The 17,867-nt window shown below is 46.8% G+C and overlaps 7 protein-coding genes and 1 pseudogene across 8 annotated transcripts, besides 1 other annotated feature; 5 read left to right on the top strand and 3 right to left on the bottom strand.

The window, feature by feature from the left end:
- Positions 1-1,213: 1,213 nt before the first annotated feature.
- TRVA0_034S00628 (uncharacterized protein) lies at positions 1,214-2,233 on the top strand (the record flags this gene model as incomplete). The annotated part of the gene is made up of 1 exon (XM_076686191.1): positions 1,214-2,233. The coding sequence occupies one exon, from the start codon at positions 1,214-1,216 to the stop codon at positions 2,231-2,233; it is 1,020 nt and encodes a 339-aa protein (XP_076539549.1).
- Positions 2,234-2,804: 571 nt separating this feature from the next.
- On the top strand, positions 2,805-3,851 carry TRVA0_034S00606 (uncharacterized protein; the record flags this gene model as incomplete). The annotated part of the gene is made up of 1 exon (XM_076686190.1): positions 2,805-3,851. The coding sequence occupies one exon, from the start codon at positions 2,805-2,807 to the stop codon at positions 3,849-3,851; it is 1,047 nt and encodes a 348-aa protein (XP_076539548.1).
- Positions 3,852-5,409: 1,558 nt separating this feature from the next.
- On the top strand, positions 5,410-5,682 carry TRVA0_034S00584 (annotated as a pseudogene). Its single transcript has one exon. A coding segment is annotated over exon 1 (273 nt).
- Positions 5,410-5,740: a mobile genetic element.
- Positions 5,741-6,397: 657 nt separating this feature from the next.
- TRVA0_034S00562 (Tti2 family protein) lies at positions 6,398-7,804 on the top strand (the record flags this gene model as incomplete). The annotated part of the gene is made up of 3 exons (XM_076686189.1): positions 6,398-6,420; positions 6,475-6,514; positions 6,566-7,804. The coding sequence occupies 3 exons, from the start codon at positions 6,398-6,400 to the stop codon at positions 7,802-7,804; spliced, it is 1,302 nt and encodes a 433-aa protein (XP_076539547.1).
- A 768-nt stretch (positions 7,805-8,572) lies between these two features.
- On the bottom strand, positions 8,573-9,267 carry RPB7 (DNA-directed RNA polymerase II subunit RPB7; the record flags this gene model as incomplete). Its single annotated transcript, XM_076686188.1, has 4 exons — positions 8,573-8,609; positions 8,677-8,816; positions 8,871-9,197; positions 9,256-9,267. 4 exons carry the CDS (start codon positions 9,265-9,267, stop codon positions 8,573-8,575), a joined length of 516 nt encoding a protein of 171 aa, XP_076539546.1.
- Positions 9,268-10,148: 881 nt separating this feature from the next.
- On the top strand, positions 10,149-12,818 carry TRVA0_034S00518 (pseudouridine-5'-phosphate glycosidase/carbohydrate kinase family protein; the record flags this gene model as incomplete). Its single annotated transcript, XM_076686187.1, has 4 exons — positions 10,149-10,820; positions 11,106-11,151; positions 11,205-11,479; positions 11,541-12,818. 4 exons carry the CDS (start codon positions 10,149-10,151, stop codon positions 12,816-12,818), a joined length of 2,271 nt encoding a protein of 756 aa, XP_076539545.1.
- A 508-nt stretch (positions 12,819-13,326) lies between these two features.
- Positions 13,327-14,214, bottom strand: TRVA0_034S00496 (chalcone isomerase domain-containing protein; the record flags this gene model as incomplete). Its single annotated transcript, XM_076686186.1, has 1 exon — positions 13,327-14,214. One exon carries the CDS (start codon positions 14,212-14,214, stop codon positions 13,327-13,329), a length of 888 nt encoding a protein of 295 aa, XP_076539544.1.
- Positions 14,215-14,586: 372 nt separating this feature from the next.
- On the bottom strand, positions 14,587-17,816 carry ISW2 (ISWI chromatin-remodeling complex ATPase Isw2p; the record flags this gene model as incomplete). Its single annotated transcript, XM_076686185.1, has 2 exons — positions 14,587-17,718; positions 17,781-17,816. 2 exons carry the CDS (start codon positions 17,814-17,816, stop codon positions 14,587-14,589), a joined length of 3,168 nt encoding a protein of 1,055 aa, XP_076539543.1.
- Positions 17,817-17,867: the final 51 nt, after the last annotated feature.

Here is a 17,867-nt window from a genome sequence, read left to right as displayed (position 1 = left end):
AGAAGTGCGACGTAATTTTGTAAAATATGGGTCGTGTAAAGGGTTATACGGGGAATGGCGGTGTGAGACATGATATGCACCTCGATAAGATAAACTGACAATTGGACTACACCGGTAACATTACTGCAGGCTGGTGTTCGATATTAATCAGAGGATACATGATATGTTAGATGAATCAGCTGGATTGTTCAATTGCTTTCGGAGGTAGTATTTACTAATAGAAGCCGCCAATGAATGTACCAGTATTTATTTGCCAAGAAGATTTAGCTTCTTAAACGGATAAATGTCAAGATAGCAAAACATATCATGGACGATCGTTAGTTCAAATTGATCTATACCTTTGAATAGGTTTGAATAACTTTAAATATGTTTGATGACAGTTATTCGTACTTGTTCATACCTAAGTTTGGAAAGTTTGATGTGGCTGTATCGCTTAGAAATCCCGAATATTCCTGAATACCATGTAACGGTAGTACATCAACAAAAGCAGTATCAGAAGCTGTTGATGCAAATAGTGTCCCGGGTCCCGTTGATTTTGCCACAATTGTTTTTCACGCCAGTTTATTACCAAAAGATTCCGCAATGGATATATTTATTGGAACATATATCTCGCTGCTTTTGCGATGGGTAAATATATGGTAAAGGACTTGTGGTGATTGGATCGACTTGGCGTGGAAGCCTTGGCTCTACACTGAGTATGCTCGCACTAAAAGGTCTATCATAAGGAACATGCGAAACTATTTCCATATTTTGATTATACCGTTAGTACAGTATGTTAGCTGTCATAAATTCCCATATAATGCACTTAGGTGCTATCTCTATGGAGTCATTGCAAAGATCATATCCGTCGATAAATAATACGGCTGATTAGGTACCGCAAATCCGTAAGCATGAGTGATCTCGTCGAGCCTCTTGAGTATCTTTAACTGAATCAAAAATGCCTTGCTCTGAGAGTAGCGGTGTCCACTCTTGAAGAGCAACGCGTCGACGGTAAGAATGCGCTGGTGATCCGAGTCATTGACAAACTTAATAATCCTATGAGAGTTCCTCGACAGTGAGAAATCGTGTCATTAAAGTTTTATGCATTGCCTCTAATCATTTCTTACGGGTAATTTGATACAACCTGGTGCAAAATATAATATCCTCCTTATCAACTTTCCATAGATTTAAGGAATTTAAAACCCCGGTAAATAACATCTAACTTGGAAGCACAATGTCAGACGACGAAGCATCTGCTATGGAGATCCCGCTAACTCTCCAGTCCAAACCACCATCTCCCTACGTCATGGACATGAGATTTACTGTCCGCCAGCATATTTCCCCTCGAGCTTTGCCAGAGTTTGAAGATTGCGGTCATGCTTCAGATGAGGGTATGGAAGAGAGAGGTTCTCTCACGTGGATTGAACGGTGCTTGCGCCATCCTCCTTTGGCGGGAGAATTAGGCACGGGTACACTAGATTTGGAGGTCCTTGATACATTCAAAGTTGGAGATGGCCACGATGCTCAGGTCTTTATTGCTGAGGCCCGCTCTGCTTTGGAGAGCATCCAGCGAGGGCAGAAACTAGTAGTGAAGGTGTATGATCCGCTGTATTTAGACGATGATGATGGATTTCTGGACCCTTTTTACATTGTGGATGAGCATTACGGTCGAGAAGTACTTTTTTATCGCGAATTCTCTGATCTTCAGGGGAAGCTAATCCCTAAGTTTTATGGATCTTTCTCTTTGGATATACGCATCACGGAGTCTTTTCTAAAAGGGATTGATAATCAGGGTTTAAAGACTCGTCAAGCTCGGCTTATATTGATTGAGCTCATACCAGGGTCGTCGATGTACCAAACGGATCCAGCAGACTTTTCTAAGAAAGCTCGTCAGCGGATGATGAAGTCAGTGGTTGATTTTGAAACTTCAGTGTTTAAGCGCGGTGTAACACTTAATGATTTGCGGCCGGGAAACATCATTGTCGCTACACCGGATATTTCACAAGAGAGAGAGCTAGTTTTCGTTGACTTTGCCATGATTGTTTTTCGCGACAACATATTACCAAAAACTTCCAAAGTGGATAGGTTCATTGGAACATATGTGTCTCCACTTTTACGATGGGATAGTGATATGATAGACACTTTCAATGATTGGATCGACTGGCAGTGGAAGCGATGGCTCGACACTGAGTATGGTCACACTAAAGAGGGCATCACCAAGAATATGCGACTCTATTTCAAGCCCTTATTTTGATAGTATTGCTACTATTGTATACACCTAATGGTAACAGTTATACCGATTGGTAAAATGTAAAATGAGATAAACTTGCTGTAGCCTCAAACACTCGACATAGTAGAGTCCCCATTTCGCTTGTTCCGAAAAAACGTCAGCACGCTCCAGTAAGCCCACTGTCTCGATACAATTACGCAAGGCATCCGCAATTCGTTTTATTTCTTTTTTAGGTAATGCCGTAGCAAAGCGAACAATCCTCATTTGAGGTTTGAAAGTAAGGGATCCTCATAGTAGCTTGGGCATGGAGAATATAGCCAAATCGATAGATAAGTGCTTACGTAGTACAACAAGATGGCTGTGAAGCCTCAAAAGCTCGACATAGGAGGGTCCTCATTTCACTTAATTCCGATAAAACTTTCCAACACGCAGCAGCAAGCCCGCTGCATCGATACAATTATGTAGGGAACCCGCAATTCGTTTCTGCGTAAAAGCAAAGTCAATATCATATGGCAATCCTCATTCAAGGTCTGAAATTAAGGCCTCCTCATAGTAGCTTAGCAGGGGCGTGGAAAATATATATTAGTGGCTAGATATGCAAATACTCAGTGCCCATTTCTGTTCTAATCATTCAATGATGGCATTTTATACTACTCGTGAATGTTTCGATAAACAATTGCCGAGCGGGCCACCCCAGATGGCCTTTACTGTAAAAAAATACCCTTATCACCGCACTCACAGCAGCGGTAAATCCACTAAAACGTATAAATCGGTACCCGTTTACTGGGAGGAATTAGTTGGCGTTTACGAAAAAGACTGCGCAGCAGAATACCTTAAACAATTGGACCAATTTTTCCCCAGGCCCGATCTCCATGAGCAAAATGAGGTGAACGTAATGGATCCACTTCACACTCAAACACCTTTTCTTCATTACGAATGGTTGAAAACGGAAGGTGATGTTACCAAACTATTTGTTACGGAATTTATCTATCCCACCAAGATAGCTCTCGAGAAGTTACTGCCTAAGGGAAAACACATCTTTTGCAAAGCCCAAAAATACCATCGCGAAACTAGTAGTTACTTTGACTTTGTGTGGGAAATCGTTGAAGGGAATCCCAAGAATCCCAAAAATATTATCCCTTTGGCAATTGTTGAGCTTAAAATGCCTGGGACTATAAATGAAAGCGATTCCAATTCTGGTTGTGGATGCACACCTGATGAATATCGTTTTTTAAGGGGAGGGGCTTCATCTTCGTCCAAAAAGACTCGTCTTAAGCATAATGCCGTTTTGCTCTCCAAGCAAGCAAAAAAATATTCAAGGTACTGCAAGGACATCATATTCTTTGACTGGAACGCCATGTTTATCTTTAATTTCAACGAAAATACTTCCAGAAAAGCTGTTGTAAGAGGCACCTACTTTAAGGAGGATAAACGAACTCGATCGGTTAAGAACTTCCGACGCATCCAACTTGGAGTTCTGGTTCGGAGACTGCAGCCTCACATCCATACTGGTGACGAGAGCTCACTGCCTGAGTCGCACAAGAAGGTCTCGTTGCCTGGTTCGCGGAAGCGGAAACGCTCGAACGACGACGAAGCTAAGAAGGTCAAAAGTGTTGGCACTGCAGGCAGTTCGCGCCGTTGAGTCCATTGCAATGCACCATGAAGAGCTGGACCATACTCTTGCTCAACGTCACAAATAATATTTCACCTTATTACATTCATTTGATCCATTCTTAGTGGTTTCCATGCTCAACATTTATTTTCGTTAATTACTGATAGATTATAAAATGCTTACCGTATTCGTTTGCTCACCAGACCACTATTTATCTTTAACACGCGTGATTCAGCTCACTCTAATTAGGTCCTGTAATGCAATGTTGTAGATATCTGCTCGCGAATCGATTGGTGCCTAGAGAATTCACTTACGTTTCATGTAGCCACTTAAATGCGAAATCTCATCTCATCTGCGTGGTGCAGTACCGGTAGTAAAGTAAGATAGCATCACGTCGGTATACTCATGCTTACCCTAAATTATTCTTGCCCTTTTCTCCAAACAGATAATAAGGAATTTGCTCCTAAAAATTTCACTGGCCATAGGCCATACTTATTACCCTGAGGAGAAGCGAAAAAATGCCATGCATGTACCATGTAAAGATATTACCGGTATCGCACCTTTTGCTGGGATGTTTGCAACCAACTAAGTATTACAGTATGAGTACAGTTTGTATAATAAATTCTGATAATGTAAAAAAAAAAAAGTTTCAACAGCAATTTGCCGGCGACCAGCAGGGGATAGCAATACGTAAGACAAATGCCCACCGACAATGTAGTTGTCTTAAAGGGCACGTAGAGAAATGAGGAGAAGATAAGAGGGGAAGAGTTCCCCTTTCACCACCATGTACAGACCCAGTGCTCTCAACGACTCTCAAAGGTCGAGAGAGAGTTGAACTTCTAAAACCTCTTTCAGCTACTTCCATCGCAACTACGAGCGACTCTAGCTGCTCAATCGCCCAGGCTAAGCTTGGGAGATTAAAAAACCGAACGCCCTTCAACTTTGGGATTGAATAGTGTGATTGGGCTAAAAATTAGCCAGGGTTGAGCAGCGGGAATCGCACTCTTTGTTGCGATGGAAGCTACTGAATGAGCTTGTAGAAGTTCAATTACTCCCTGGGTCAGGGAGGCGACCTTTGTGAGTCGTTGACAGACTGGGTCTATGAGGTGTTCTTCCCCCTCTTGTCTTCGCCTTCTTCTCTACGTGCCCTTGACGGCGACTGCCCTGGTCAGTGGGTAATAGTCTTACGTATTCCTATCCCCTGCCGGTCAGGTCACGGCGCGCCCAAGGACGGTAATAGATTTCTATCCATTCATTCATTCATTCATTCATTCATTCATAAGAAAAAAGTTCAGTAGCAAGTGATGCAACATGTGATACAGTTTTAGCGATCTTTTATTGTTGCTGATGTCATTGCTAAGTACAGTATCCGCATGTTTGATACTCGATGGTTCTTTTAAATGAACAAATATAAATACTCTATACCGGTACTTAAATTAACTACTGGTAGTATGAGTGGTACAGTAATAGATTCTGATAATTATTATTATAATTATTATGCTCTCTCTTTTTGGAATTGCCACTACAACATCCTAACTAATGTAGTGATTGGTAACTCTTACTGATTTGATGGCTCCCTAAGCAACAACTGGTTCAATTTCGTTCGGGACACGCGCTAATCGGCGATTGGTTTCGCCGATACCGCGTGGCAGGGGCCCAAATCTTTTGTGAGTGTGGCCGTTTGGAAACACTTCACCACATTCTCGCCCAGTGCCCCCTGTATGAGGCACAAAGGCCCCTCCTTCAAGAGGTAAGCGACACATTCGACACATTCGACCAGCCGACACTTCTCGGCACGAAAGAAGGACACGAAAGAATGGCCCAGTTTCTCCAAGAGGGCCATCGCCCAAGAGCGGACTAACCCGCGAACACACACGTCAATCCCAAAGTTGAAGGGTGTCCGGTTTTTAATCTCCTACCGGTAGGAGAACTGTTTCCCGGACCCTCGGGGGGTAAGCAATCCTCACGACGCAAATGCGGTACAGCAAAAGGACCCAATTGATATGGAATGATTTTGTTATATTTTGAAAGATTATATGTATATGTATTTCAGTGATGTCTCTGGCCTAAGGCCCCAACAAGACGCCAATAGATTTTTATTATTATTATTAGTCCAGCTCAAATCCATATAGTCAAATCAATCAGATCCAATATGCACAGGAAGGATTTCTACCACCACCATCACTATTTCCCCGCTCCACCACAATCTATGCCAATCCCACGACCAGTTCCTCCACAAGCTATAGGCCAATCTCAGCCCCACCACAATCAATTAGACCATCCATCGTTTTCAAACAATTGTTTTAAAATAATGATTTTTCAATTTGTCGTCCACAGCTTTTACCCCATATATTTGGAAAAATATTTAACACTTCCAGTTAATTACGTACAGTATGCGACGTTGTAAATCTAAGACATCGACTAAGACGGTTTGTGTGTATATTTGGGTACGTGCGTAGCCCGAATCATGCGATTGCTAAGTGTATTCTTAGTGATCGTTGCTGGGACAACCACTAGGCACTTTGAAATTCTATCGAGGCACTCACCTAATCCAGCCATAGACGGTATATCAAGTGATGACGAACGGCCAGAACGATTTGTGAGTGTTGATCCCAGAGAGTTACAATGACGATTTTGGCTAACGAAACCCCAGTGTTAGCGCCTCGATCGTGAATGAGTTTCTTGGTGTCCCTGTAAGCAAGCCCAAGAAAGCGAGCAGACGAAATGGAGACTAACGGGGTTAGCTGGATCAAGCACACGGGAGGCTTACAAAAGATGAAGAATTGATCACTGCAGTATGTGGCTACTGCGTCCCAAATGGAGAATGGAGTTGGGGTGAGGATGATAAAGAAAAAAACCGGTTTCTGAGTGTAGTACCACCTCTTCTTACGAGGTTAGCAGCAGTTCCTGGGAAGAGCACCGTTTTCCTCACAATGATCTATTATCTATACGACAGCTACCCATGGGTGAAGCAAGCATCTCAGAAGATTGCAATTGAGTATGTCAATTCCAATAAGCATGCAATGGAGCGCCTCGACGAGGATCTGATGAAGCTATTAGAACCTGCATTTGTCATGAAGCATGAGAAAGTCTCAGAAGCAGGGAGAAAGAAAGTCTCAACCCAAGAAACCAGCTTTAATCAGAAGAACGTTCGCTTTTTTGACACGAGATATCCGTGGGAAGTAGACAATTCTACACTCTCAGTATTTGAATATTTCATTCGAGAGTACCCAGTTCAGGAGCACTGGGCATTCGTCACCCCTGCAGTATTAAATATTGCAGATCACCACAACGCTTCGATCAAGGCGAAAGGCTGCGCTTATATTGAAGTTCTTCTGAGAAGAGTTGATAGAGCGTTTTTTGCGGCGACAGGCCTCGAGCCCGTGTTCTGGGATGCCGTGACTCCAAGCTTGAGCTATCTTCCTCCTTCGACACCACAGCCGGTTTCACTGAAACTCATATGCCAGGCGATTGAAGCTCTTTTTGCAATCTGTGACACAATGGCTGACCCCAGCCGGAGATACAATGAGATGATGCGTACTGCAGTGTTTAAAGGTATGGCCTATGGAGGCGAGAAGATTGCATTGGCGGAGCTACTTTTAGAGGTATGCCGTAGGCTGATAACTCGGATGGGCATACAAGCGTGCATTCATTTGAAACAATTGGTGGTTATATTCAATGGAGTTCTCATGGATCCGTTTGGGTCAGCCTATCCTCCGTTGATAGAGTCTGTCTGCAACACACTGATATTGGTATACACAAACTGCTGGCCACGAATTGATGGATATAAGTACGACATAGCTCGAGGGGTTATCTCTTGCTGGCAGAGGCTTCACCAGGAAGATTCACATGGGGCTGGCAATGAAAGCACGAAAAAAGCACTTAAGAATGCATGGCGGGGGTTGGACGATATTGTTCAGTTCTCGAAGGATGATATGGACAAATTGCAGCGTGAGTTTGACATTGTTGAGCTTGTGGACTAAGTGTTTGGTTGGCTGTGGAGATAGAATTGCAGTTTATTAGACTATGCATACAATGCGCAGATGGCGATTACGATGGCCATTTCGACAAGGGATAGGGCGCCAAAGGCGTAGCTGATGCGCACCCATTTGCGCGCTCGATTATACACGGGCACACCGCCAAAGAAGCGCCAATCTCCCTCTTTCAATTGTGGTGTGACGACAAAGCGGGCAATTGCCGCTCCAACTAACCACGCGGGGCAGAGGAGAAACCCCAAGGCCAAGCAGATCTGTAGATCCTCGACGCGGGTATTGAAATTGGTGGTCTGAGGAATTGGCGGTGTCGCGTAGCGGGAGATGGGAAGGCCGTCGGGTTTGCTGTCGCTTCGAATAGTCGAGGAAAGAGTGTCAAGAGAGTGGGTAGAGAAGTCCCGCCTATTTTTGGTGGTTGAACTATAGGCTCTCTTGGGGAACTTCATTTCGGCGTCCTTGTTGTAGTATTCTGCGTAAAACTCTGCTACGAGCGTTGAATCACTGGTTTGTCGCTTGTGGTTGAGGACACCAAAGTTGAATGGCTCTTTTGGAATAATGGTTTGCATTATTAGCTATTAAATACATGTGGTAAACAGAAGTAGCCACTACTTATATACTCGGTAGCTTCTTATGGATATATACTTCGTTACCCTTTTTTCCATTCAGACTACCCCTTTGGGGTGAAAAATCGACTTGTGCCATTTTTTTCCTTTCCAATCAATTGCACCCTTTCTCCAACTTTTGGCAATAAACAAACAATTACAAAACACCGAGGTAATCCTCCTTAATGCTTCCACTTTAAGCATTTCATGCGCGTTAGCATTCCCTTGGAAAAAAAAAGTGACTGGTCGTGGTATACTTACATGGCGAACATCCGCCCCACATCCGCTCGAACACCAACAATCTTCAGTCGCACATGGCTTCCCTTTTCAATTGACTGCTCCTCGGACACGTAAGCTGGAGGATTCGCGCTCGGATTGAACGTCATGTCGGCAGGAATCAGCTAAAGATTTCATATTAGTTGGTTTCACCCACACCCTAAAAGGGAAAGCCTTACATGTGAAGAGACAAACACTGAAAGCGGCCCCACGTCGGCGAAGAAGCCCATTTTGTTGACATTGGTCACAATTGCGTCGACGACTTCGCCCTTGAACGGGCGCCACACAATGGCTCTATATTTGACTTCAAACTCGGCCGATCCCGAGCCTGGAATGACCCGTCCCTTGCCAACGTCTATCTCCATACCCTCCATGACGCATATAATGTACCCGAATTGGCCAGTACACGTTCCCTCGACGTCCTGCAGCAGCTTGGACTTGAGGTACTGGTTCATCTGTGGGCCAAAGTACGATGGATGGAGGGTTAACGACAGCGACAAATCTTTCTAAAAACCACCCGAGTTAGAAATCCAACACCACAAGCAAAAAAATGAATGCTCATACCAAGAAAAACATAATGCCCCCGCGCTTCTATGCACAATAATCAAACCAAACAATACCTCGCCGAACTGGTTCACGCAGAGTGCCGAACCGGAATAAATAAATAAAAAGAATAATAATAAAGAACGCGTCTCAATACCCCTCGAACCGTCTATCGTACTGGCGAAAAAAAAAGAATGAGTGATCAGCCCCGTCGAAAATGCTACCACAACCCTCTATTTCGCAGCCCCAATGACCAAAATGTAATATATTGCAGTGGTGGTGGTGGATTTTTCAACGCGCGCCATTCCCTGTCGTCCCTCCCCAGGCCTCGACCAAAGTGATTTCAGGTGGTGCCTGGCAGAGGGCAGTTGGGAGGAATGCGCGCAGCTCCGCTGCCGGGTAACCTCATCCCATTCCTCTCCTCTCTCCACCCCCACTCCACCAGCAGTAGCCCACGAGGAGGGTGGGACACACAGTTCCGTCTGCCGGCGGAATCCCTGGTCCGACGGCCGATGCCCCATATCGTGCAGTTAATGACTTCGTTTTTCTCATCATCAATCGAAAGGATTTGACAAATTATTGGCCTTTTTTGGAACAGCCGTATATAGGTAGGCAATTGTTGGACACTAATTGAGGAGGTAGCTTACTAAGGAGAACTCTTTAGATTGCTTAAGGTGGGGAAAGATCTATGACGACTCAATTAGCCCACATTTCTGCTGGCCCAGGGCTGTCTCTGCATGTCGATTCATCAGCCTTACGTACCATCTAACGCATGTGAGAGTTTTTCAGAGGGTCCATCTCTCCACTTTTTTTTTTACTTTTCCTGGGCAGTCCGCTGAGCAGAAAGTATATAAGGCCCACTATTTGCCCTTGATTTTTAGACTTATTCCACCTTCTTTCACCAGAGACTCAGAATGCTCCGACTAGGCTTGAGAACGCTCCCCAAGAGATCACTGGCTTCCGCTGCTGGGTGCCGACGACACATCTCTTCTTCTGCGCCGTTGAAGATCACCCCAGAGGTGCAGGATGCGCTGAAGTCCAACAAGCCAGTCGTGTCGCTTGAGTCGACCATCCTCACTCATGGTCTTCCGTACCCACAGAACCTCCAAATGGCTAAGGAGGTTGAGGATGTTATCCGGGAGAACGGCGCTATTCCAGCGACGACTGCCTTCATCCACGGAAGCCCGATGGTCGGTCTCAATGATGAGAACCTTGAATATCTGTGCAATACGCCTGATCTGTTCAAGGTGTCGCGACGGGATGTTCCGTACGTTGTCAGCCGAAAGCTGAGTGGTGGTACTACCATTGCTGGTACCATGATCCTGTCCCATTTGGCCGGGATCAAGGTGTTTGCTACTGGTGGCCTTGGTGGTGTTCATCGGGGTGCAGAGATCACCATGGACGTGAGTGCTGACCTCGAGGAGCTTGGGCAGACTCCTGTTGGTGTTGTGTGCTCTGGGCCAAAGAGTATTCTGGATATTGCCAAGACAATGGAGTATTTGGAGACCAAGGGTGTCCATGTTACTACGATGGGTCCACAGGGCACCAACATTCCTGGCTTTTTCACCCGAGACTCTGGTGTTCCTGTAAGTTAGCCTTTCCCCCATTTACCTTTGATCTGATCTTTTGGGGTTTCCAGTTGACTATTGTGGAAGCTTTCCAACTATTGTGAAGCTTTCCAATAATCATTGTGAAGCTTTCCATTGATCACTGTGAAGTTTTCCAATTGATCATTGTGGATCTTTCCAATTGACTATTGAGAAGCTTTCCAATTGTGAAGCATTCAATTAATCATTTGTGAAGCTTTCCAATATGGTCATCATGGATGTTTCCAATTTTTGTTTGATCAGTGTTGAGCTAACCGAGTTTAGTCCCCATACAACTTCCAGGCCCCTGAGGAAGCCGCCGAACTGCTCTGTAAGTCCCACCCCATACGCTCTCTCAAAAGAACTAACACTAACAATATATAGACGCGACCGAGTCGATGAAGCTGAACAACGGAACTGTATTCTGCGTGCCTGCCCCAGAGGAGCACTCCATGCCTGCCGACTACATCAACGCCATCATTGAGAACGCCGTTGTTGAGGCCGAGAAGCAGGGCATCAAGGGAAAGGCCGTCACTCCATTCCTGCTGAAGAAAGTGTGGGAGGCCACCAAGGGCAACAGTGTCGCTACCAACGCCGCTTTTGTCAAGAACAATGCCGCCGTTGCCGCTCGAATTGCTAACCACTTGGCAAGCTTGAAGGTATAAAAAGCTCTTTCTTCTGTAACGTCTTATCTTATTAACATGGATATTTGAAATATAGGGCGTAACCAGCTATTATCCTGGTGTCACTTTACCTTCATCCACGAAAAAACCGGCTCCTACCAACCCAGCAATCACAGAAAAACCGGCTCATACCAACCCAGCAATCACTCCTGCTAGCACCATTGTCGTCGGTACGCTGGCCCTGGATATGACCTGCAACCTCGAGGGGACTGGCGATGCACTACTAAACACTTCAACCCCGGGGAAAGTCGAAACCAGTGTGGGAGGAGTCGGCCACAATGTCGCCCTGGCAGCTTCATATGCTGGTCCAAGCACGCGTCTTGTAAGCGAAGTGGGTCCGGACTGCGAGCAGGTTCTCGCTGAACTCGCCTCCAACGGTTTTGATACCACTGGTATCCGCATCGCCAAGGACAAGCAAACGGCTCGGTACATTGCCATGCATGACTCCAAGGGTCAGTTGGTTGTCGCTTGTGCTGACATGAATGCTGCGGGAAGCATGAATACAGACTTTATTAAGACCCAGATCAAAGCCGCTAGACCCAAGTGCGTCTTTTTCGACGGCAATATAAAGGCCAAGCAGAAGGCTGCTGCCATTGAGGCGGCCCGTTCAGTTGGCGCTATCATTGGATTCGAACCAGCCTCTGTTCCTAAGGCTGCATGGTTGGCAGAAGTGCCACAACAGGCATTCCCCCACCACGCAGTTGACGTCTGCACCCCTAACATTTACGAACTTAACTCCTTGTTCGAGGCATATACCGCTAAGGGTCTCTTTGACACGGACAATTGGTTCCCTGTAATTGATGCATTGGGTGTCGACCAGGCGTTCCGCAATGCGCTTGAAAACATGTCCCAAACTGTGCCAGCTCTGAGCAAGATGTACGCTTCAGGGGTGGCCCAGCAGGCAATCCACTTGCTTCCGTATATCCCCTGTCTATTTATTAAGGATGGTGCTCGAGGAGTGCTGTCCTTCCAGCTCGTGGACGATGTGACTGCTATCAAGCAGACTATCCCGGCGAATTTGACGACTGGCAGTGGAAAGCCGGTTACTACTCGGCTGTCCACCGGCAAGAACAACGTCGGTGTTCTTGTCCAGCATTTCCCCGCTGAGTTGATTGACGATTCGTTAATTGTCAGTGTTACTGGTGCTGGTGACACGTTCTGTGGCGTGTTGGCTTCTGAAATTGCTGAAGACCGGTCATGGTTGAACGACGCAGGTGTTAGGAGAACCCAGGTCATTGACCGGGCTCAGCGATCTGCAGCGCTTACCATCCAGAGCGAGCTTGCGGTTAACCCAAAGATCAAGGAGTTGAATTAAATATTCAAAACGTTAACCCAGGGACTAATCATTCGACGCGCTAACCGAAAGATCAAGGACCAAGCACTCGCTGGTATGGTAATTGGATCAGATCAATAGTTACTATTCTTCAACCAAGATTAAAAGATGAACTCTATAATATGAATTGCGCGAAAAAGCCACACATTAATGAATAGAAGTGTGTCAATCAATAGAATCTAAAAGTGTTTGTTTTGTTTATTTTATATATGAGATGTGGGTATTGTGAATATTTGCAAATACGGTATCACTTTATAAGGGTTTAGTAATTAATAAATAGAAGTGGTCGATACAGTAGAATAGAAAATTAGTACCGGGTATGGTTGTTTCCCAAAATACATAATGAGGTGTATTGTGAATACCGGTATGATACCGGTAAGATGTATGGAGAATATGGTGAGATGTACGGTGAATAAGATAGGGCGTATCGTAAACATGATTAAAGACGAATATGGCGATGAATTGTGAATATTTACATACATAAAAAAGCTTAATTGGTCAGCTCAGCAAGAGCCTTGACGGCAGCCTGGCGAGCGCTCTCCGAAGACGGCTTCTTGCCGGACAAGTACTGAAGAAACAAAAACTCAGAGACCAATGGCATCTTCACGCTACCAAGATGCTCCATATTGCCCTCATTCTCGCTCTCGGCCTTGTAGAAGGTAACATTTAGTACTCCGTCTCGGCCCCTATTAAGATGAATGATCTTGTTCTTTGGCACAGCCATCTTTCTAGCAAACGCTCGCTTAAGCTCATTCAAACCCTCGGCAAATTCATCAGTGCTACCCTCTGCCTTGAACCGTGGGTTCGCCAGAGTAGTTCTCACAAATCCATCTCTCATATGGCCAAAGTCCGTATTCCGCACCGGAACAATTCGGATATCAATTCGAACGCCATTATTCAGCAGCTTGGAGATCATCGGTCCGCTCTTCTCAGCATCCAGCAATTCCTCGTAGGTCACAGTCCCAAGCAATTGCTTGACCTTTGGTTTGTCTTGGTCGGCAATGTAAACGCCCACTGCATAAACCTGGATACCCAGGAACGACACGGACCGAACTCCGACTCCGAGAAGACTGTAATCCTCGCCATCAGCAGCAAAGGTAGCCGGGAACGGATTCGTCTTGGTCTCTGGCTGGACCAGCTGAACTCCCTCCGGTACCTTGATCCCAATTGCGCTGTTTGATGCATCGCTCCTAATCACGGCCGAAGGTGGCGAAGTGTACCAATAGGTCAAAAGACCACCAGTAAGGACCCCAGCAAAGAAGAGCTTTTTCGATCCAAAAGGCGCTCGGTGTCGAGTGTATCGGCTCGATCGACCGAACTGTCTGGTGAACTGGACTCGCCCACCTCGCAAAATTGATCCTACTGGTCCTCTAAGCATTTTTTTATTCAGTTAAGGTTGTGGCCAGGGTCGGAGGTCCCAAATTTCATTAAACGGCTGTCTTCGAAAACCCTATCTCCGTGATTAGTCGGCGACAATGAGAAACAATAGAACAGCCGCTTTACTCACAGCAACGGAATAAAAGGGTTAACATATGGTATATGCGGGCCGATAAGCGCACTCTAACAGTAGTAACTGGGGGGACAGACCATCCTGGGGCTCCGCTACGCGGAAGAATGGCTGATGTGACGGGGGGGTCTGGGGGCTGGCCCCCAGCTACGGGAGCTCGAGGGCTGGCCCTCGATACACCTTTCTAGTAACGGTTAGTATAATGTAACTCATAAAGTACATTTCACTAGATATAAATAAAATTTAAGCCTTGCCAAGCTCAATTTCCTTGACAACGTCAGTGCGGATTTTTTTCTGCTTTTTCGAAGCCGGGGCCGGGGTGGTTCCAGCAGAGTTGTTCTCATCGTATTCATCATCGTAAGAGATATCTGGGCTCATGGCGTTGGAAACAGGAGTATCGGCCACGCTTGAGTCACCGTCGTTGTGGACCGCCTTGCGTGGACCACTCTTACGCTTGAGTGCCGTGGGGCCGTCAAACTCACGCGTAATGGCAAGCAGAAGCGTGCTTACTCGACGCGAAAGCTCGACTGGAGTTCGCGAGAGGAAGAACCAATCGAACCTGAACAGCGGGCTGTGTTTTATCCGCTCTTGAATCTTTTCATAGAGATTAGGCGAGTCGAGACCAAGCTCGTCGACTTGAAGTAAAAGGAACCGATCCTCCTCCTCGGTGTACGTCTTTTTAGCATTGCTCACCGGATATGTGATGGTCATTTCGCTCATGGGCGCCCGGTACGACTCAATCTTCTGCCGCAGCTGCTTCTGCTGTCGGATAAGCTTCTTATTCTTCTCCTCCCCGGCTTCAATCTGCGCCAGGTACCTATCATAGCCATCGATTTCCTTGTATCGCTGCCAGAACACTTCAGAGTACTGTCGAATGTCTTCAGGAGTCTTATCGTGGTACTGGCGCGCAATAGCCGTGTAGTTATCTCTCCCGTACTTAGCCACGTGGTGGATGAAGCTGGTGAAGTCTCTCTTGGACCAGTCGCTGAACCCGGACCTAGCCAGTTCTTGCTTTTCGGCTTCTTCTTCCTCCGTCAAGGGTTCAGCGTCGGCGATAATCTTGTTTTCCTTTCGTCGTCGCTGCTCCTTGGTTTCGTCGTCGTCGAGGTCAGAATCGTCAATATCGTTAATGGAAACTTTTTGGTTCACAGTTTTGCGGTAGTAGTTCATCTCCTTCTCTTGTAGCGTCCGCAGTCGTGCATCGTAGAACTGGAAGTCCAGCATATGCACCTGCCTTGGCGCCCGGTGGGTCCTGGGGCCGCTGTTCGGCTTGTTCACGCTCATAATACCCTTGTAGTATCCATCAATAGAGTAGGTCTGCTCCTTACGCTCTCTCTTGGACGGGTTAATCCAGCCCATGCCGTTGCTGCCAGCAGATTTCTTGAAGTTCTCGCCATTCCATTCGTAGGCCGACGAGTCCGAAGTGAACTTCTGGAGGTCGTCAATGCCCAGAGTCGCATACTTGGCATTGAGCTGAGCAGTCCGCTCCTCGCCCTTGTGCAGAATGTCCTCAATATTCGTCTCGGACATGGTTCCGCCGCTTTTAGACTCAAACACTTCCTGCGCGCCGTGCTGGATCATCTGAAGCAGCTCGTCTTTAGAAGTGGTGGCATTTTTAGCAGCATTCTGGCTGGCACGCCCCTGCTGGATGACTAGCTGATCCAGCCGCAGCTTCTGGGCTGCCCGTTCAAGCACCTTCTCTTCAATAGCCCGCTCCGTGACAAACCGGAACACCATGACCTGTTTGGTTTGGCCGATTCGGTGCGCTCGGTCCATAGCTTGCAAGTCGGCCTGCGGGTTCCAGTCTGAGTCGTACAGAATGACGACATCCGCTGTCGTCAAGTTGATACCAAGACCACCGGCTCGTGTCGTAAGCAAAAATACAAACTTGTCGGACCCGGGCTTGTTGTACTCGTCAATGGCCGCAATACGGTCTTCGTGGTTAGTAGAGCCATCTATTCGCGAGTACTCCCACTCCCTGAAAGTACAATAGTCTTCGAGGATGTCCAGCATCCGGCTCATCTGGGAGAAGATGAGCACGCGAGAGCCCTGCTTCCTAACGTGCTTCAGCAGCTTATCGAGAATGATCATCTTTCCAGCATTGTCGACGAGATGCTCGTCAGTAGTGTATGGCGGGCCAGGCTCGGCGCCTTCAAAGAGATACGGATGGTTACAGCACTTTCGCAGCTGCATAACAATGTTGAGCAGTCGCGTCTTGCCCTCCCGCTTGCCTACAGCGCCATTCACCGCGTCAATGTCTTTTTCGAGGAGCCTTCGGTACCACTTGACCTGCATCTCCGTCATACCGGTGTAGATGTTGATCTCCTTTTTGGGCAAAAGCGACTTTTCGACATCAGACTTGACTCTACGCAGCAGGAACGGCCTAAGCACCTTATGAAGCTGCTGGACAACCGTATCCTGGTCAGAGCTGTTCTCAAACCACTGGTCAAAGACCTGTGAGTCTGAGAAAACATCGGGCAGAATGAAGTTAAGGAGTGCCCACAGCTCATGCATGTTGTTCTGGAGAGGCGTACCCGTTATAAGCAACCGGTTGTTCGAGTGGAACAGACGGATAATCTGCGAGAGCATCGAGTCCTCGTTCTTGATCCGGTGCGCCTCGTCTACGATGATATACTGCCATGCAAACTTCCGCAGCTGCGCCTTCTCTTTGATGACCATTTCGTACGATGCAATGCAAATGTCAAAGTCGCACGATAAAAGTCGATCCTGGACTAGCTGGGCCCGCGATTCTTTGTCGCCCTGGAGAATAAAAGTGCGCACGTTGGGGGTCCACTTGGCGAACTCACGGCCCCAGTTATCGAGCGTTGACTTTGGTACAATGACAATGTGGGGGCCCTCAATGCCCTGGACGTAACGGAGGTAACCGAGGAACGAAATCGTCTGTAGCGTCTTGCCCAGGCCCATTTCGTCCGCGAGGATGCCAGAAATGCCGTTCTCGTGCAGCGAAATGAGCCAGTTGAGGCCTTGTACTTGATACTCTCTCAGCTTTCCATGCACATAGGACGGAGATTCAGTAAAGACTGTGGTGTGAGGCTCTTCTTCTTCGTCATACAGCAGCTCTGCGTCTTCCTCCCGTTCCGTCTTACGCCTACGATTGTTACTACGGTTCCCCCTGCCCCGTTTACTACTCGATGAAGACGTGTTGCTGCGGTCCACTTCTTTCAGAATAGACCGGAATTTGGGGTCATCTTTGGCTCGGAGGTCGATAAAGTGGCGGAAGAGGTCGGTCAGACCGAGTAGGTATTTGAACCGTTTGACTGAGTCGTCCACCGACCGGTGGTGCGCTCTCTGCTCCTTTTTGGATAACAAATATCGGTGCTTTTTGTCTTCAAGGTCTGTGAACTGAGCGGGTTCCTGCAAATCTGTTAGCTCTCTATTCATATGAAGGGAAAGAAAAAAAAAAGGGTGATACGTACGTCTTCCGCTCCCGCGGTCGTAGTAGTACTAGGCATGGTGTCGATCTGCGATGAGGCCCGGGCCAGTAAAATATCAGCCGTATGGTA

The sequence above is a fragment of the Trichomonascus vanleenenianus genome (genome assembly GCF_965637985.1).
Source record: "Trichomonascus vanleenenianus strain CLIB 3782 genome assembly, contig: TRVA0_034S, whole genome shotgun sequence".
Taxonomy (NCBI): Eukaryota; Fungi; Ascomycota; class Dipodascomycetes; order Dipodascales; family Trichomonascaceae; genus Blastobotrys; species Blastobotrys vanleenenianus.
This window is presented reverse-complemented; position numbering and strand designations above follow the sequence as displayed.